The following is a 22,073-nucleotide window of genomic DNA, read 5'->3' on the forward strand; positions in this document are numbered from 1 at the left end:
GTTTCACCTGTGTATACTCTTATGTTGACAGATCTGGTAGAGAAGATGCACAGCACGTATTTTCAGGTTACAGCACTGCAGAAAGGTCCCACGGCACTAATTTCAATGACAAAACTGAGGTCAGATGAAAATCAGCAAATACCAAAGTAATTTTTACTTGAACCAGCCAATACCGTTGCCTGTAAAACTAAATGTGAACACATTAATGGTATAGCTTCAAAAACCATTGCACTATCAAGAATTGTAACCTGCCAAATGAAGATTAAATGTTGTTGCAAAAGGAAAACATCAGTCAGAAAAAACATCCTCACAGCTAAAAAAAGGAAATTGAATGAATCTTCATACTCTGTAAGCCTATTTTTTTTTACAAACACTCGTGTTTAAAGACTAAATGAAAGCCACCTGGATGTTTAAAATTGTATAGCAAAATTTTAAAACAACAGAAGACACAAATACAGATGGCTTTTCTTTTTAAAAATACCTCACCTGTACTTTGAGGAAGGACAAAAAACAATTTAGTTTACAACCACACTATTTAAAAACAGAAATAAGCCTGCAAATATTTTTTACTAGTTCAGTGATTATTTGGTAAACAATGTCCCAAAGGCCAGCAGCATAGGCAAGGAAATTAAATAAAATCTCATCGTCTCCATTGCAAAAGGTACTGCTCAATGTTGAGTCTGATAAATGATAAAGATAATGTGTTAGTTCAACTAACCAAATATGTCTTGCATGTCTTCAAGTTCAAACGTGATTTTGCCATCTGAGTTGGCTGACTTTATCATAAAATATTCTGAACTCACAGTCTATAGTACTGTATATGGCTGCAATACATCTACACACAGTGAAAGAATGCCTGAGAAACAAAGCATTCATTATCAGCTGTTAGGCAGAGTGAAGCCTATACAGTGAGCAGAATGAGCAATTAACCTGCAGTTTAACCTCTCCATGATCTTTAGTTTAGGCAGAATAGTGCTGTATGTCAAGCACATTAGAAGTAAATGGAGACTGGAGGCTGACCCTTTTCACCAGACAATTCAGGCAACCTCAAGTAACCCACAGCTCCTTTGTCAAATAACAGGTCCCTTTAGGAATATACAGTATGCAACAAGTGTAGTTCTAGGTACAATGGTGAGTCCTATCATGGCGACACCTAAACAATCTTAAAACATCAAAGAAAAGGCGCTGATCACTGATTAACATGAAATATTTTAATTGCAATTACAAAAAACATTAAACAACAAAAAATGTTTGACTAACAAAATAGACAACTTAGGGTAACAATAAAAGTAGGGCTAAAGTTTAAAGCCTTTCATATTATGCTTTAACCAAAGACTGCAACATAAGTGCAACAAAATTAGATATTTCAATTATGCAGTGATAGACAATGCATGTGTTATAATAAACGAGACCAATTTATTAATCCATCAACCCGTTTTCTAACCGTTTCTTCCAATTCAGAGTTGCAGGGGATCCAGAGCCCATGTCTGCAAACAACAGGCACAAGGCAGGGTACACCCTGGACAAGACTCTAGTCCATCACAGGGCAGACAGACACAAACACAGGCACACACACACACTCACACGAGGACCAGTTTTCCTAGAAGCCAACGAGCCTACCAGTATGTTTTTGCTCTGTGAAAGGAAACTGGAGGAAGCCCACTCGAACATGGCAAGAACAAACAAAAAACACGCAAATAACACCCTAGGTCTGGAACTGAACCCAGGGCCCCAGCACTGCTAATTACTGCACCACCATGTCGCCCCAAACAGAGTTACAGTATGTTCATTTTAACTGTAAATGTTTCAGATATGACCAACAATCAACAGAACTCAAATCAACTTATACAATACTCAGAGAACCTTGTCTAATTCGTATCCCTCATGTACTCAACACTGTTCTAAAACTATTTTTATTATTCAGTCACAGAAAGGTAACTAGACACCTGTATGTTGTACGTAACATACCAATAACTAATTTGTAATGTGCATATTTGTAAATTAATATGAATGTCATACACAATAACCAACTCTGTCCTAACCCCCAAAATATTTTAATAACTTTAAAAATAAACACACAATGAAGGATCTCAACACAAAACAGCAGAGCACAAATAAGACCTATAACGAGGTCACTGAAACAACAGCATCCTTAGAGGGAGTGAACAATAAAGACTATAGTGGTTATCCTGGTATTTGTCATGAAAGTACAGTGTAATCTTTCTACATTCTTGGCAGTGTTTGACAAAGAAAATCAGAAGAACACAAATTTAATTCCAAACAGCTATCATTCATGGTTCTTATTTAAATACCACTGCCTGCCACAGACCTAAGAAGATGAAAAATACAATAACAGCATAATTGCATAAGCACACAGTCAACATTGTGGTTTACAGAGGCTTGCCTCTAAGTCTTCTGGTCATAAATCAGAAGTACATGTATCTTCCTCTGTTTTGGAGGAAAAAGCAAACTGTGTCTTCTCAGCACAAAAGTCTGCTGGCATTTAGTGTTCAAAACATGGCGGCTGCACTTGCCACAAGAACTAAAGTGACCTCAGCTTCAGAGCTGTATAACAGCCAAGCTTGAAAGTCAAGGGTGGGCTGCTTGCCCTGAATATGCGGTTATGTAAAAACCAAGCCTGCTGCAATATAAGCCTCAGTGAGCAAAGTCAAGTGTGCAAGTGAATTATTTCAATTCCAGTGAAAAAACAAATCACAGTGACTGCTTTGTAATAAAACCGGGCACCTTTTCTTTTCATGATATAATAAAGATAACTGAAAAGATTCTTCACCTGTGTAGAGATATGAAGAAATTAACAATACACAGTATTTTAATTGTCAAATTCCATTACTTGTCATTGTTAGAAGATCACAATGGAACAGCATCGAATACAAGTGTGCTGCATACAAAACGTTTTCTACAATTAGAGTTTTCCTTTTTGTTGACTAATATTGATATCCATACGTAAGTATTCTTCCCACTAAAAAAAAACAAAACTCAGTAGTATTATAAACTAAAAGGGACATGCAAAAGAGAGTGGAAAAGTCTGACTCTTGATTATGCATTTATTTCACGTGGAGCACATTCTAATGTTATAATAATACAAAACTGTTACCTCTGAACTATACTGATGTCCTATCGTCTACTGCTGTTTCCAAAGTCACAGAAAAACACTGTAACCCCCCCCAAGAGACGACACAGTTTTGTGGATGAAAAATCTATTTCTTTATCATAAATTAAATAAACCTGAAGGCAGCTACCACTGCATCATCGGTGCTACCCTTGACTGCCATTGTGACTGGGTGTTTTCTGGACTAATGCCAACAGCCACTGCAAGCAGATTTTAGCCCTGATCTGAACACATCTTTCCCATGGCTATACCTAACATTAAGTACACATAATAATATTTTATTATCCTGCAATACTGCAACATATGAACAATTTTATTTTATGGGAATGTCACTTTATACAATTTCTGTATAATCTTTCTCTCTTTATTATTTTACCTAAAACTACTGCCTTACAATTGACCTACAGCACCTCTCTTTTTTAGTGCATATGGTAAAACCCAATAAAAGTTTAGCATCAGTACAAGGGCCATTTTCAAACAAAAATATGAACAGCTTGTGGAAGTCATTTCTGATCCAAGCATTATATACAAACCCCCACATCCCCAAAACTTAAAATCTAACAATTATTTACACTAACATGCATTGTTATATACAGATATTTTTTAAAAATTCCACATTTCACTCTTTTAACAATCCCCCAAGATATAAGATAAGACATTTCTTAATTTGGGTAAATCTTTAACCTCCATGGGAGAGATAACAAAATAGGGGTGACAAACATCCTATTACAACTCAAGGACACTTACATACTGTAATAAAAGAGAAAGCCAAAGAGGAGAGCGCTTTACTGAACAGTGTAATTCATCTGTACTGGCAGAAAAATTCACAAAATAATGGTAGGGTGACCATGGTAAATAAGACTACGTGTGATCCCCAGACACAAAGGAAGCCAGGATACATTCCTTAAAACTTAATCAAGAGTCTCCCAACTTTACTACTCCAGACAGGACAGACACGCCTCTACTCTACCTCTATTTTTATAGATCATGGATTTATTTTATTAAAACAGGTAAGCATTTGAGGGTTTGAGTCCAGAAAATATGATGGTCGGCGACACAGTGGTGCAGTGGTTAGCACTGCAGCCTTACAGTGCTGGGGCCCTGGGATCAAGTCCAGACCTGGTGTGTTATCTGTGTGGAGTTTGGATGTTCTCCCCGTTTCCTTGTGGGTTTTCACCAGGTTCTCCTGTTTCCTTCCCCAGTCCAAAGACATACTGGTAGGTCAACAGTGCAAGTGTGTGTCTGTGTGTCTTGCAATGGGCTGGCATGCCCTCAAGGGTGCATCCTGCCATGTATTTTGATACGGAAAGAAAGGGTTCAACTGGCATTGCATTCGTATAGGTAGTGATGTTGTCCTGATTAGGGTCTTTTATGTTATAAGAAACAGATTTGTGCTACAAGGTCAGGGATCCTTTCCTGGTTCCTGGTTCTGGTAAAGGCCGGGCCCTACTGTACGCCTTTCTTTAAACAATAGTAGTAAATGTTTCTGTCTATAAATCCTTACAAATATCTAAATAACATGTTAGTAGCTTTTAAGTTGGCTACCATGTGCTTTACTCTGCTGCCTCTGCTGGGAACAAAGAAACCATATTCCTATAAGTGTTTATATTTGGTATTCCCCCAAGAAAAAGAGGGCACAAAATTATTTTTTTAAAAATTTTGGAATGCATTTGGTGTCCGGACCCAATTTTTTATTAGAATTTTTAACCTCTTCAATTTCATGTACTTGTCTACACCCACTTCTCCACCTTTGACAATAAGTAAGGGCTTTTATAGGCATATATATAGCAGCTGACACTAAAAATGACCACCATATTCCTAGTATTGGAATGTTTACATAACACGGTCTCACAATACAATATACAACAAGTATCAAAAGAATGCTGTTTTACTCATTATTCTAAACATTGGTTTTATCAAGTGACCTCAATGAAAAAACTAATAAAACAACATTTTTGGCCTGTGCAGGTCTTTCAGAGAATAAACCATCACTTGGAAATGAAAGAAAATTCCTACATATTGTAAATTCAACTATTTCAGATCTTAAATTGTACTGTATAAGTTGATATTAATGGTATTTCCATATTTTGGGGTGATCCCATGTCTCAAACAAACGGGTGGTGGGAGAGATTTAAATTTTTGCAGCTAATGCTCTTTTCAAGTACAATTGGGAGTTCAAGGCTCATTTCATGTGTTACTTGACCCAGTTATTAACTGAGGCCTCCAGATGTGAAAGGCTATAGGATTATTCTGCTGCGCAACCATTGCCTTTAATGAAATGTCCTAAAATGACCTTTCTATCCACTTCAGCTCAGAGGAGTTGCACTGGGTTCATTAAAACATAGGTAAGCTATCTTACATTCAAAACAGTACATTAATCTTTTCTGTAGAAGTATTTTAAATTATCATTAAAGGTTCAATGCTGTAAGATGAAACAGCAGAATAGTTCTTTTTTATTTTGATAGGCAACACAGAACAGTGCTTGCTTTGATGTACCAGACATTCTGATAGTGTAAATTGGTTTTGGCAAACAGAGTATCATTTGATTAGAAATCAGGCCATTCCAAACATTTTGCTTAAGGGGTCAGTACAGCTAAATGGACATATCTTATTTTTATGTGCAATTTTCTTACATCAGTAGCTTTGAAATATAATCTGCAATTTATTTGTTAATGGGGGTGGGGGGGAAGGTTGATGCATTTGATACTCCTGTTTGGGATGTGAAAGAAGCCATTTGATTAAGTCAAGTTGGCTTGACTCATTTTAGATTTGCTCGAAAAAGGACAAATATTTATGGTCTGAAGTTGGCAGGTGTGCCAAACACTTTCCACCCTGTATTTCACAGGTCAATTTGCGCTGTAAATGGAAGCAGCACATTAGGCCAACCGGGCAACATTTCAGAATCGTTTTACATAATTAAATAGAAAACCGTCTGCTTTTTATCATTACAAAAATTAAGTGCTGCCAGTCCGAACTAGGAAAAAAAAATCTGAGTCATATACACCCTAAAGCTGAGGCAACAGAAAAATTGTTATTGTAATTTTTGTGTGTACATGAAAGCCAGGAAAACAGTAACATACTATAACAATAATTCTAAGGACATTAATTTTAGATATAAACTTGTGTTCACCATATACAAAGATATCTGAAAATAAGCACAACCTGCTATGTACAGTATGATATGCAAACAATATATGCATGAGTCCCAAAAGAGCCATGAGAGGCGCTGGGCATTTGTCATGCACGTCTTGACATCGATTGAAAGCAAGAGGCACCGCAGGTGAGACCACACCCTCCTGCTTTTGCGAACGCAGCAATTTTTCCTGAGAATCCAGTTATTCTACAGTTATGCTACAGTTATTCTATAGTTCTCAGAGACTGACCATGTACGGCTGCAAGTACATTTAGAACCGGAATTTGCATTGACGATCCTGAAAACCAGAGCATGGAATATAGCAGAGTATGGAAATCGGCACGAACTGATTTCGTCCACTGGAAGATTACGCTACTTGTCACGGCAGGTCATACGAAAAGTTAATTAAACCTTAATCTGTAAACCTAACTCTTAATGTATGTGCATCAATATATGTGAACAAAATAAAAATGCCTACGTTAGAAAGCATTTTTGAGGTAATTATTCAACATTCAGTACAAGTTACAAGAAGAAAAAGCCTTCTGCTATATAAAAACTTCAGGTCAAATATTCCGATTATAACATTCTAAATGTTGTCTTTCATAAACAAACCTGGAATGCTTATGTTTCATAGAATCAAAACAAACAGTACATAATTATTTTAGTGTAAAAGCATAAAAATGTTATCACCATATGCAATGCAAAGTAACTAGTTTATATACATTTTAAATGAAACATCAGGAATGACGTTAAGACTGACTGGCCTATAAGACTATTTTTTGAGTCGTGTCAGAAAACTAGCTTGTAATTTCTGTCAAAATAAAGGTTTCAGATTTCATTTTATATACTGTATATATATATCCCTTTACCAATGGAGGTACACCCTATTATCAAATCACTGCAACTTTCAAAATTAGTTGAATTCTGCATTTTATAGCTATAACTAGTTGAAATTGCAACCGTTTCAAAGAGAAAACAGCGCATTTCAAATACAGTACTTACTGACATTCCATTATTGCCTAACATTAATTTGGAGATATGCAATAAAGTGCAAGTTACAATCACGCTTTAGCAGTTCTTATAGTGCACGAGTTTCTGGATAAACAAAAACTTGACAGTTATAGGTTTAAGTTAAACATCGAAATAAAGACATTATACCGTCGATTAATGATAATGGAGAAAAAATATGTTTGAACTGTTTTTAAAGTTATTCCTAAATAGTTCAAAGTTCCACCTATTAAAGATTTTCTAAAACAATACAATATTGAGCAAAAAAAAATCTGTAAAGTTGCTCTTTACAACATTCAAACAAAATAGCTGCAGACTGTAGTAAGACCACTTTATCAATCATGCAAAGAAAGGGACAGTGCAACCTACTGTACTTGTGCTTACCAGACTGTCAAAAGCCGCCACTTCTTGCCAACAAAATAAGACTGATCGAATCACTGATTTTTAAGCATTAGATAAAATGTGACATGTAGTTAAATAACGATACTCACTATCCATGTAAAAAAAAATCTGAGCTCAGATTTTGAACTGGTGTGGTGCATTCGTTAAGGCAAATTCAAAGTAGTCGTTTTGCCTAAGTTTTCTTACTCTCCGTTTTTTTCCATAAGAAACTGTTATTTCCAGTAGAAACAGTCTAAAAGCCAAGTACAGTACTTGGAAAAGAATGACAAGTATGTTATTTTAAATGCGTTTACACTGGAGCGTGACAATTTGGTCTCGCCACTTGCAAAACAAAGTCCATAAAATGCATCAGTCACGACCTGATCCTTGCTGAAGCATCCTGATACGAAGGAATTTAACTCTTTCTTTTCAACAATGTAGCTATTGTTACTGTTGAATTCTTGCAATCAATCCAACATTTTTCCTTGATTCCTAGCTCAATGCAAGTTACTAACTTATTATAAACCCACAATTGCACCGCGATCAGCAAGAATCCCCGTAGTCGCTGAAAACAAATACATTCGAAAGCATCTTTAGGCAAATTTCAGGTAAGTTTCAAAGGCCTAACTAGCCCAAATTTGCAAGAGATCAAAAGGGAAAAGAAAAATAAACAGAAATATGCAGCGCACTACCATTTTGATCCAAGGTTTTCTGGTGCAAAGGAGTCCAGATTCCCCTCCTTTTGCATCGGACTTTTGCTCTCCATGAAAATGTTTGATGTCGTGATTTCACATTTCTTCTGTATCTTTTTTTCTTCACATCAGTCTTTTTTTCGCCATGTTAGCGTTTAGAAAAAGACAAAAATGCAGAGGCTGCCTTTGCAGAAGAAACTGATGATTGGAGCTCGGGGATCATATGGGGCTTTTTGTCTGGAGCTTTAAAGGGACAGGGACTTTATATTCTATGGAGCTGATAATATTAAGTGAAAGTGCATGTCATTTTTGGGAATAAAAACGTCAAAGAAATTGTGTTTTGGCCACTACTCCTTGCGCCACCACGCCATAACACCGTTTATTAAATAAATGTCAATAAACACACATCAAATGAAAGGACAAAGTGTACAAATGTTGTGGAACTCGTGTCTGCTTAAATAGAAATGCACCTGGTACACGGATTTTAATGTCTGGGGCGGGTGGTCTGACCAAACCTATTGGTAAAACATCACCAGAGCAGTTAATATCACACCATAGTCCTTGGACGGCGTACATACTTGGTACAGCTATTATTTAAAAAAACAAAACAAGAAAGCAAAAGTTTATAGTGGCGTAGTTAAATAGGGTTTTAGACGGTTCAAATGTAAAACGATAAAATGTGTAAGTTTGTGTAGCAAATGAATAAGGATTCTTATTCATTGTGCATACTGTATACAACCTTCACTTGTTTTCCCTTGAAAAACAAAGAATGTCCCTAATGCAAGGAGACACACGTTGCTCTCGATTTGCACTTTATTTTTTGTATGAACGATTTTGGGAATCTGGAAGAAGCAAGCCATCCGTGAACCCAGTATCCTGATTTCTTTCAAGAAACCGGTGGAGTTGTTCCTGGATGAGATGCTACTAGCGCCCAAAAGAGCTAGTTAGGCCAGAAGACCTCTCGTTTGTAACCTTTCTAATGTTCATGCTTCCTACACCTGTGGATTTTGGATAATCCTGTTTCTTATTCTTCTGAATAAGTCCTTAAACACGAAGTTCTTGATCTCAGTTTTATATTTGGAGCATATTTTTTAAATTTGCTTTTGAAATGCAAAATGGTATTTGAAACTGAGTCATAGTATCTGAATGTATTTCAGAATTATTTTTCTGTTGTGTTATCTGAAATGTAACAAATTGGGCTTCAGCAATAGGAAAAAAATAAACACTGATATATTTGAAATATTTGACACATTGTCATTCTAACTTGTGTCTGCTAATCATAGATTGTTCACCTATTAATACTGTGGTTAATCAGCAATAAGGGTAAAACGACTGAGGATAGACTTGTGTACTTTCTTGTGTCTAAAGCCTTATGTAGACAAAACCTGTGGTTAATATAAGACCACATTTTGCTTTGTTTTTAGTATTTTTAAAAAAGAAAAAATGTTTATGTTTGTTTTGAGCATCTTTCAGTGCTGTACCAGGGTCATCTCTTATACATTTACAGTATAGTCACGTTTTGTGTGCATACTTTCACAAAACATATGTTTAAATTACAAAGTTAATTAAATTTGTCTAATTTATTTTAAAGGATTACTTAAAATTGTATTGACTGTTTTTTACAGACAGTTTTTTATAGATACTGTGTATTGTGTATACTTTACTGTATAAAGTGTTATATACTGTATATAACACTTTATACACTGTTACAGTTTATATTTTATTGAAATGCCTGTTTCTATGTACGTTGTTATTTATTATGCCTAGTAACCACTCCACCTAAAACAAAGTAGTTTCTGAAGAAATTGGAGTCATTCAATGAGCCATAAATTAGTTAATGAGCCCCAGCACTTTATAACCATGAAGCCCACAAATCTGCCTTAGGACCTTGGCCCCCAGGAACGATTACCATTCATTCAATGTAATATAAATGTTAAGGATGCTGAGTACCACTACAGTGGCATCTTACACAATGAATTGCATAGGGAAAGAAATTAGTGTTGCGCAAAGATGGCATGCACCAAGCTGGTAGAAATCTGCATGTAATCTCCTCATTCAGGACTGAGACGTTTAATCAGAAGCTATTATTTGTGAATCAATTAATGCAATAAATAACTGTGTCAGTAGGAAATAACAATGGAGAATCACACAGAGAAGATATGGTGGCAGAAATAAATATCCAAACACCAAATGCAATTGCCAATTGTACCCCCTGTGAAGCTTGAGATATGAAACTCTAAATGCTGCAAAAAGTACAGTAGATGAATACAAATTGTTATTCTCTATCTTCTAAGTACATCAATGTACATCAAAGAGGAAGACAATTCCATTATATAGTGTAAAATTAACTTTCATGTAAATATTTATCATGCTATACTTATATAAAATAAAGAGAAAATATAGAGACATCGGATATTAATTAAATACTTGGACTTTGTAGTGATTTATTGATCATTCATGGCTGACCTTGATAGAATTAAGTGACTTTGACTGTTGCATAAACTCTTAATCACTTCATCTGTAAGAGATTAGATTGGGTTCATGTTATAAGATGGGAGGTCCAATTGTAGATGCCCTGAGAAAGTGTAGCTGGTCACTACAGGACACCATTTACAGTGATTAATAGCGATCTTACTGTACAGCACTACATTTTTTCAAGTCACTGGACCTCACCTGCTTCCTTTCCTGTAGGTTTATCCTGATATGAGAACATTACAACAGAACACCATACTCAAACTGCAACAACAGCATTTTCTGCAAGGTCAGAATGTGAGAATTACTGTATGCCAGACGTGAGCCCCATTGAATATTCACTTCCCGGGATAAGCAGGACAATGTGCTGCATTTAGGGCTCAGAGACCAGTGAACAGGCACATGTTTGCTCAGGCTCCTTGAAAGAATGGGGCCAGAATCCCAGAGGACATCATCTGCAAAGCATGCGTCACAGATGTACTGCTTGTAATGCTTCCAGCAGTGGCTACACACGACACAAGACCCCCTGTTGATCAGCTCTTGATGGCAAATGTTAACATAATAAATTTACCTGCGCCGATGCTTCTGCTACAAACAAGACTGTGATATTTTCTGCGTACTTTGTGAACTTGTTAAAATTCTAAGCAGTGTTTTCTTTTGATGCTCAGTATATAGTTTTACGAAATCATTATGTTGCCATCATAATGATGCCATCACATTCTAGCATTTTCAATCATTACTAGTATCCCCAGGGTATCTGCAGTATGAAATGAAAGCATTGAAGTAATAAGGTTTATTACCTCAGATCTCATCACTCATGTGAAGGGGGGAAAGACATGAGTTATATTCACCTAAGATGTAAGAGAAAATGAAATGCTAGGCAATGACCAAAAAAAAAAAACTTCAACAAATACACAACTGCAGTACACGTACATAGTGTAGAAATTCTTAACAGAAGACTAAAGACAGGATGAAGTGCACTCAGATGCTGTAAAAGCATCCTGCACATTTGTCTTCTGGGAAAAAAAATGACCAATCTGTCTTCCATATCCCTAGCTAAGACTGTGAAACCAAAGTAGTTACAGGACAAACTATCGAACAGTTCCTAATGACCCAATGGAAAAGGAAGATGTAACACTGTGCCTCAGATGAAGAGACAGGTAGAGCAACAAAAAGGCTAGAGAGCACATGAGGGGAGGAGGAGCAGTAAAGAAAGTCAAAATGAACTGACTACATTGTGAGAAGCTAAGCCATTGAACAAAGGAAATCCTCAACTGGAGTGAGGATTCCTGAGATTCAGTGGATCACTGAATAGAAATGATGATAATGATGATGGAAGTACAGATAGAATAATAATCTTAAATAAAACAATTGTTCATTTTAAACAAATAAAACAGTTCATTTCCTACTTCAGTCATACTTATTTTTCACAACCTGTATTTGAAAATATTGCTTGATTGTTTATCAATACGAGCCCCACCACATTTCATAACATGAAACCTTTAAAGATACTAAATAAGAGCATTCCTAACTGTTAACCCAGGGCTTAACCCTCTTCTTTTCAAGGGGGATCCTTGTAGGCACTGAATAAATTCAGAGAATCTGTGGCAATTCTGCTTATACTACTACAGGTTTGCTGTGTTACCTACCTTTTGCACAATGTTCAGTGCAAAGTGAAGTCATAGTTATAGTACACCTCTTTTTTTAACTTGGCTGAAGTCACTGCCATGACTCATGACTCTTTTTGAATACTCTCTTTAAAAGTTTGTGAGCAGTTTAAAATTGCACCAAATTTCCATATTAAAGCAATGGAACTTGCTAACTACTTACATATGTTCTGCCTTATCTTTCAATTAACGTCGTGTACAGTTACGTTTTTAACAAAATCTTGCATGATATATATACACAAATCAGTGTATATTCCATATTCAACTATCAACCAAGCAGACTATTATTAGGGAGATTATTATTTATTTAATTGTAGAAAAGGCAGTTTATAAGATAATGTTACATAGGTAATCAAATATTTTTACTAAATTAGTATTTCTAATTCATTACTTCTAATTTAAAAAATATAACTATTTTTATTTTTTCATATCTACTAAGAGTTCCTATATGAAATTTATAGTGGTCATATAAATATCTCCAGACCGTCTCAAGTTATTCAACAGTATGGTTAATTTGATTTTAGTTTTCTGATAACAGCAAGATTGTGTACATTGCTTGAGAAACACAGGCTTAAAAAGAGAGAAATAGCAAACCATTCATCTGAAGCTGGGGATGGTGCCTGTGTCTGCAGTCCTTGCAGAAAGTCTCAAGATCAAGCTTTCCTCACACTCACCAAGGGAGCCAGTGATGCCTGCCAACTCACATTAATGTGGCTTTCACAAATGCCAGGCACTGGTACAGTAAGGTAGGGACCTTAAGAGACACAGAATGTCATTGTTTTTTTTCTAAACATTAAAAGCCGTTCAGGTTTTACCCTCTAATAGGTACCAGTCATAGCATGACTATTAACTGTCTAAATCATACATACGTAAATCAGCATTCAGAAATATTTAAATGGAAAAAATATACTGTAGGTTATGTGTGTATGATGCTAAAACACGGAGAGGTATTGCTTGTAAGTGACAAGTACAGGCATGATTTTGGGCCTTAATCACTCTACAATAACAAACTGAAAATCAGAGGTAAAACACCTAAAATTGTCATTTCTTGTTATTAGTAGTATTAATGTTAACACTTTTTTGGGAGGAGAGGTGCAGGATATACAGTACGATTGATTATCTTGGAGACCAATTTTAAGAATCACTGTTTCTGCTCAGCTGCAACAAGTAATAAGAGCTGGGTTTTAAATCGGAATGCTACATAATGGAGAAAAGAAAGATGGAAATACGAATCAGATTTAACAGTGTCATCTTCATAAAGTTAGTTAATAGTGTCGTATTCTGAATCAAAGCAGCAAAAGGAAAAAAATAGCAGAAGTACTACCCACCAAAAAACCAAAGTTAAAAAAACAATAAATGCATAAGAAATGTTACAAATAAGAGAAAGCTATTCAGAGCAACTAGCCCATTTGGTAGTTAAAAATATATGGAATATAAATAATAAAGACAATAAAACACTGAAGAGAAAACAAGTGTGTAATTCTACAGTTACACATACAGTACATTTACATTGTACTGTATAAGTGTTCAACATTTTGGAAAACAGAATTTTTCTGTAAATTCACAAAGTCTTTTCATGGAACTTAAAAGAGTCAATTCACCCGAATAGTAAAGATATACACCTTTCATCAAACATTTTGATAGGTGCCACACCCCCTTTTTTATCCAATGGGAAATCCTTCAAATTAAAGGGCATTTGCAGTTTTGTATCAAAAATAAGTGGTCATGTGCAAAGAGGATTTCAGCACACTATATTATAGGTTATGGGGGTGAGTATTTACTATTAAACTCAGACCCTACCCTCCAGTTTCTCAAGTTATATTGTGTCACTGGAAAAAAAGCTGTCTCTAGTATAGGTGTCTCATGTTAGTATATCTTCTAACTGTTAGGTGTTTATCTTTTGACAACTGTGTTCGTAGTGTTTTAGGTGAAATCTCATATACATTTCTATCAGATCATCAAATAGGGTGTACACAATCGTGTTAATTGTAATGGATAACAGTTGTGTGAAGTGTATTTCAGCTCTGAGATTTTTGTACTGTTTAAAATGTAAGGGGTTTTGAGTATACAGTAGCACCCACTGAATCCCGCATTGTCAACAAATCCCGAGATTACTACGCTGGGCAGCTGATCAAGAAACAGGTTTTCTTGGTTTACACGCAGCTCCCTGCTGGCAGGCTGAAGACTTTTATCTGCACATACTGAATGGGGTATTTGGCATTAGCCATCAGCAGTGCTCCAGCATTCTGCAGTCTGACCCAGGAGTCCAACGTGGACTCTTTTATCAAAAAAAGATGCTGAGAGTACAGTATGTTCAGTTTGTACCCTCCTGGATTACAAATCAAGCAGAATGCAACCTGGTTGTGTGTGTTTTATTTATTTTAGTTTGTTCTGCAAAATCAGGTCTACGTGAATGTGACCCAGGAGTTCCAGTTTTTGGCTTTGCGTTATATATACCACCCTTTTTCGGAATACTAGGTTGGGACAATCCAAAGCTGTGGACACATGTTGTCCTGCATCTTTGTAAAAGAGACCTGTAAACTCTTAGGTCTCTTCACTGTAGTTGAGAACAGACCCTATACGCTCTTGTAAGGGTTATAGCACTTATTGCTCTGGCTGATCAGACAGTCTCCTGCGATAATGTCAACCTAGCTGAAAATGGAGGCGATGGGGTAATTCGCCAGGCTCACTTAGGATGCCAACTCAGTGTCCCCGCTGTCTGCCTCCATTATTTTATGGGTCAAATAGAGCAGTGTGCTATTTAAATATAAATAATCTACTGTCACGGACGTCCAAAAGGGACTAACCGTGGGGAGCAGGAGAGCGGAAAGAGACCCATATGCGTAGCGGCGAGACGGGAAAAAGGCCCGGGCTCATAGTGCAAAGAGTTCAGGAATGCCACATAGAAACCAATGCCCTCAGGGAGCGGACGTGGGGCGCCCTGGTGCTAGGCGGGTCTCAGGACATCCGAACGTCAATGCTGAGCGAGGACAGAGTGCAAGACCCGGAAATATATAGCCCAAGGGAAAGAGAGGGACAGGAAGGACAGCAGACCGGAAACTAGGGACAGGACAGAGAAGGAGCGCCCTCTGGCTGCAGAGGGCATGACAGTACCCCCCCCTTCATGGGCGGCTCCCGACGCCCATACAAATAAATGAGCTGCCCAGCACTGGGGGGAGGAAAAACCTCATTTAACTGAAAGGAAACCTCCGGGAATCCACGGCTGAGAGCTACCCCTTCCTCTGGGGTATAAACCTTTATTGGGTGGAGGAAGGGGGGGTAGAGAAGAGCTCCGGAGACTAAAAACAAAAAAGTACACAAGCACAAACACAGACAAAAACCTGGGAAAGACCAGGAAGACAAACCACACAAAACAGATAGGACCAAAAAACAGGTAGGAACCAAAGTTCCGAGACACAGGGAGCAGGGGGGAACAAAAAGGAGGGGAAACCAGGAAGAAAAAAAATCAAAACAAAAGGCAAAAAACAAGAAAAAACAGCAAAAAACCCCGGGGAAAAATACCGCAGACTGGGCAATGGGCACGTTCACATTCTAACGCTGATATCGGAGTGGACAACCTGAGGAAAGCCAGACCGAAGTCCGCTCACAGACACAGATGCCCGGAGTGATATCCAGCGAAAAGAATGGAGGAACGGCAGAAAGCTTACCATTCTATCACTGATATCGGATTGAGCAAGACCAGGAAGAGCCAGGCACGAAAACCCGCTCCAGACACAGAAGCTCGGAGTGATATCCAGTAATAAGAATAGGAAAGCCAGCTCAACATTCAATCACTGATATCGGAGTGATCTACCCGAGGAAAGCCAGGTGCAGGACCCGCTCACAGGCACGGAAGATCGGAGTGATATCCAGCGATTAGAATAGAGGAACTGAAAAAAAAAACAGCCCAGAGAACAAGAAAAAACTGCGGCAAGACAAAAAGCGCCGCTCGCGGGGTCAGAAAGTGGCTCAGCATTCTGTCACGGACGTCCAAAAGGGACTAACCGTGGGGAGCAGGAGAGCGGAAAAAGACCCATATGCGTAGCGGCGAGACGGGAAAAAGGCCCGGGCTCATAGTGCAAAGAGTTCAGGAATGCCGCATAGAAACCAATGCCCTCAGGGAGCGGACGTGGGGCGCCCTGGTGCTAGGCGGGTCTCAGGACATCCGAACGTCAATGCTGAGCGAGGACAGAGTGCAAGACCCGGAAATATATAGCCCAAGGGAAAGAGAGGGACAGGAAGGACAGCAGACCGGAAACTAGGGACAGGACAGAGAAGGAGCGCCCTCTGGCTGCAGAGGGCGTGACATCTACCCTGTGTTCGACGATGAAGAATTCCAAAGGTGTGTTTTCTGTTAGAGCCAAGTGGAACTTCTATGTAAAAGCTTTTCTCAATGCTTGTTTAGAAGGGCCTAATTGAAATATGTCCAGCTCTGACTTTGTGCATTCTGCAGATTCACAGTGAACAAAGGCCATGTTTAAAATATGTCTCCTCGGGTGAAAAGACCCACAGTCCTCTCCTTGGTTGTCCTTAATCTTTTATGATTTATCTTTGATGATGTTTCTAACTACTGTTGCCACATGCAGCTTAGCTATTTCAAATCTGCTTTTCAGAAAAGGTACAGATTTTCTAAATAGGGCTCTGAATATACCACCTTTACCTGCACTGTATCGAACTGGAAGACCAGAATATCCAGCTAATCCATATCCCGTTTGGTGCTTGTAGTTGTTTGTGTACAAAGTAGGATCTCTGTAGCTTTTAATTACAGTGATCCTTTAAAATGTTTGTCACTTTCACAGGTCAGAAATGCAACTTGACAATTATTGTACCTTACCAAACGGAAATGACAGACACAAAATCCAGCTTTATTTTAATAGTGTTAAAATTGATCATGGTAAATAATGGGGCTGGTACTATAAGTAAAACAGTGACATATTTACCATCCACACCTTTCAAACAATAAAAGCGGTGCTTAGACGTCGCCTATTAACTGGTCTGATCAGAGGAGAATGGTGTCCAAACTAGAGGCCATCATGGACAACATCTCCCATCCCCTCTATGAAATGCTTGAAGAAATAAAGAGCACGTTCAGCAATAGAATGATTCATCCACGGTGCGACAGGGAGCGCTACAGGAGGTCATTCTTGCCTTCTGCCATAAGATTGTACAACGCATCCACCTTCCGTCTGGGCAGAGGCGATATTGACAGTGACCTGCTTCTAGACTGAACAGTAAACTGATACATCTGTCCTTTTTCTTTTTCCCGTTTACACCGTTTTTGTGCAATATATGCCAGGGACCTGTGCAATACATTTATATTCATTTTGTGCACTACGACTTTTTTGTGTACTGTTCTGATCTGGTTTGTTCTTTGTGTGTTCTGGACTGTGAGTAACTCTTCTTAGTGCATTTCTTACTGTTCTGATTGTATTGTATTATTATTATTATTGTATCATTCGTTACACTGTTGCTGTGTTGTCTGTGTTAAGCTGCTGTTGCACTGCAATTTCCCTCACGGGATCACAAAGTATCTATCTATCTGATATAACAGATATACGTGGTATTAAACCCGCCCATCATATTGACAGGATGTGGTGATTTTACACTTTCTATACCAGGTCTGAAATCCAGGACTCTCGCCTGATATCCGTGTGCATGCATAACCAGAAGCATATCCCCCAACAACCCTTACAGACCTGCTAATGGAATTGTATTTAAATCCTACATTAGTTATCTTGGCTTTGTCCACAGAATGCTTCATTTTGATTCATTGGCTGATGCTGCTGTAGTACCCTCTGGGCATGTTACAGGTCCGTACAGTACCGTACCACTGTTTTCGCTGATGAGCAGAAACTCTTCATCTCGGTTGAACATGTTTATCGTGTGTGGGTAGTGCACTTCTACCAGATCCACTTCCCAGCTCCCATCCAGGTCAATCGCCTTTGCTAAATGCTCTGTGAAGCACAAGCTGGTGCTCCTTGTAAACATCTTTGATGATGGATTACTGGCCAGCATCACATACAATCTAAGGGGATTCATTTTTTTTCCCAACATGTTCTACTGTATATATCTTTCACCTCGGAGGCTTTTACCAAACAATTACATTTATCTTTCCACCCACACCACTTTACCAAAAGTTGTTTTTATTGTGCCCCCTGGATGTCAAAATCTATTGAATGAGATAGACATGGTCAATGTTCGGATTTATCTTCCATGAGCCATCACCACAGACAGCTGTCCAAACCTTAAGGGAGCTGTCAAGTGTGACAGAAGCTGGAGACAGCTTAATAGTTCTGTGATAACTGTGGTTACAAGAGTAAGTAAGAACAACCAGGACATCAATTTATCGGGATGTGTTTTTGTGGGTAGAGCACTTCCACATTTTAAAAGTTTTAAAAGTTCTGCTGAACCTCTCTACAGCACTAGCCTTCATATCACTGGCTGTAACAAAATGCTCAAGGTTGAGAAAGATTTGGAAGGTTAGAAGAGAAATTCTTTAATCTCATCTGTTTGTAGTTCTTTAGGAGACCAACTCTCCTTGAATATACTTCAGAAAGCCCTGGTCACTGCTTCTCCAGACTTGGTTTTCAATGGCACAGCCCGGCCATATTTGGACAACATATCTATACATGTTAAGATTTAAATGAAACCATAAATGAACTTTGAGTACTCTCTCATGTCCAATAAATCTGCCTGCCACTTCCGGTAAATGTTTGAACCAAAGTTCTATTTCTTTTAAATTTCACCCTGGCTGGTTTTTGCGCTGTGAAAGCTCACTGCGCAGACAGCAAGTCTGACACCCGACTCCGGCTCACGCTACCACCCCGGGATCACATGACCCTAGCCAGTCTCTCCATGCCACCACAACTCCCCGATTAGTCCAGGGTATAATACGGCACACTGAAATCCTCTTTCGACATGTCTGCTTACTCTCAGTACAAAACTACACAATTAAAAAAAACTACAAACGCAGGCGACGAAGAACACATTTCTCTATGCAGCAACACCACGTCATGGGCTCCTATGGGGGCGTGGCACCCGTCAAAAAGTTTAACGAAAATGGATATCGTCACTACTCACCGGTTCATGACAGAATTATTTAAGATAGCACAATATATGATAAAATAAGTAAATAAAAACATCCAGCCGAAGAAAAGTCTTCAGTTACACCCAGCTATACAGGCAGATAGTAGCTGCTAGAATAAATAGACCATGTTTTTAAATTAATTAATTCTTGGAGTCAAAATTTCAGGAAGCAACTGCAGAGATTTAATAGGTTTATTAAATAGCATCACAGCTCTTGAGGAGACTGTTTATATATGTTGTCCAGATAGCAGTTAATAATTCAATTAGTTTGGAACGTTATTAATAATTTAATTTATTTTCATTCTGAAAGCAGAGACACCATTGGGATAGTTATCACACAGAGACATACATAATTCTCTTTCTTGCAGCTGTGTTGACTTTAATCTTGAAAATGAATACTGGCCTTTTTAATTAAATGGAAATGCATTTATCTCCAGTTCTTATTTAAACAAAGCTTCTTGTACATAATCAAAGAAGTACAGTAAAATGTTAATAAAATACAGTAATGCATTCCATATGCAACAATAAAAACACAATGCTGTGAGACTATTTACTAAATTAATTACCATTACCATTTATTAAATTAACATGTGGAACACAATTATCAATTCCATATTCAATGAATAAATTGGTTTTAAGTTTACTAATCCTTTGAAAATATACTACTTCAACATTCACAAAAAGTGGATGCAAAAAACCGGAAAGGAAAGAATATAGTCATACTTTCCAAACCAATTCAACACTAAAAACAAAATAACTTAAGAAAGATTGCAAGGAAGAGGATGCCCTTAGACCATCTTGCTCATTTGATAGTTTAGTATCTATATGAGTCCAGAATTATGTTCTGTCACTTCATAAAGATACCCAGGATTTGGTTCACAAAATCACCTGTTCCAGTCACCCACAACTCTGTGTAAATAATTGTTTTGTATTCTTTGTCCTTAATTTCCTTTTAATTTTCAAATATGAACATGTCCTTGTTTTCCTCTTCCTCTTTCAAATCTGATGTAGTCTCCGGGGTTGAATCTATTTATACCCGAAATAGTTTACATACTTGGATGAAGTTTACTCAATCTTTTTTTATGGACTGAAGAGATTATTTAACCTGAAGATTCATTCCTTTTACTCTTCTTTGAACTCTTTTTACAGTTATAAGCTCATTTTTGAAGCATGGCGAGCAAAATATTCTAAATTTTTTATGTCACTTCTACATTTGCCACTCCCTTTTATGCAAATTTGCTTAGTGTGCTCACTATAGCAATCTGAGTAATTGATATTCTGTAGATGAGGAAGAGTAGATCCAAAACTGGATCTTTTATAGATCTTGTTGTTCAACACCTAACTGACAGCTTAATTTCCATACATAACCTTGAATTCTTACAGTTTCTTGTTTAAGACAACAAACATTTTTCTTGAAATCTAAATACAGCATTTCTTATGCTTTAGAGATATCAGCAGGATACCTCTTGAATCAGGGAAAGCAAGAGGCTTTTGTTTCAGGACCAGCAACACCCAGGAATTCCAATAAGTTAGTTAAATAATCCCTTGCTTTTCTTAATACATGTTCAATTTAGAAAAAATAAATCTTATATTGAGAATATTTTTCAGTTAATTATGGCTTCTATAATTTTACCTGTATCAGAAATAACACTGATTTATCTATTGTTTGCTGGTCCAGGTTTGCCCCACGTTTTATAAAATTGGTGTTACATTTGCTATTCTCCAGTATGTAGATATAGTTCCCATCCTTACTGACAGGACATATCCTGCTTAAAAGTCTATGAATAGCACCTCTCATTTCCTTTAATACAAATTGGAAAATACTGTCAGGCTCAAGTGATTTATTAGTTCTAAGTTTTGTCTCTGTAGTAACTCTGTCAGCAATGCTAAAATAAATTAATCAGTACTGACGGAGCTCCATCTATAACCTAGGGCATGTTGTTGACATCTTCTTTTGTACAAATCTGCATAAAATATTTATTTATGTCATTTATTATTTTTTTCATCTCAGACTATTACTCACATATTATACACAATAGCAGTGGGGAGTAGAGATTAAGGCTCTGGTGCTGTAACTGAAAAGTTGGATGTTCAACTCCTGCATGGGACAATGATGTTTTACTGTTAAGAAAGCTAAAGTACACTTCTTTGCTTAAATTGTTTCAGTAAAATGCTCAGGTGTACATTCTGATGGAAAAAAGAAACACAACATTTTCTGGAATGAGAATACTATAGTTATAGCTTTTGTACTTTCACAAAAAGTTGTCAATTTGTTTTAAGCCCTCTGACCAGCAATACAGCTTGTTCAGTGAGGCATTGCAACTTGCCAATCACACAAAAGCTTGTTAGCTTTTCACCCAACAAGACCCAGGTGGAACAATGCCTGATCAGATCACCTTCAAAAAGACCTTAATTCAAAGCTTTGGTCACTGCAAGAAAAAGGCCACAGAAAGGTTTCTGTGCATTCCATAATGCCTCTAATGTCACCAGAAGCAAGGGAGAGG

At 37.5% G+C, this 22,073-nt stretch overlaps 1 protein-coding gene across 1 annotated transcript in view; it reads right to left on the reverse strand.

Annotated features, from left to right (window-relative positions):
* The window catches only part of zbtb47b (zinc finger and BTB domain containing 47b), a 61,957-nt gene extending 53,547 nt beyond the window's left edge, over positions 1-8,410 (reverse strand). The window contains exon 1 of the mRNA XM_088919270.1: positions 8,345-8,410. Within this exon, the coding sequence (XP_088775396.1) occupies positions 8,345-8,347 (3 nt within the window). The 5' untranslated portion in view covers positions 8,348-8,410. The remainder of the gene's footprint in view (positions 1-8,344) is intronic.
* Between the last annotated feature and the right edge of the window lie 13,663 nt (positions 8,411-22,073).

The sequence above is a fragment of the Atractosteus spatula genome, chromosome 6 (assembly GCF_055471065.1).
Source record: "Atractosteus spatula isolate fAtrSpa1 chromosome 6, fAtrSpa1.hap1, whole genome shotgun sequence".
Taxonomy (NCBI): Eukaryota; Metazoa; Chordata; class Actinopteri; order Semionotiformes; family Lepisosteidae; genus Atractosteus; species Atractosteus spatula.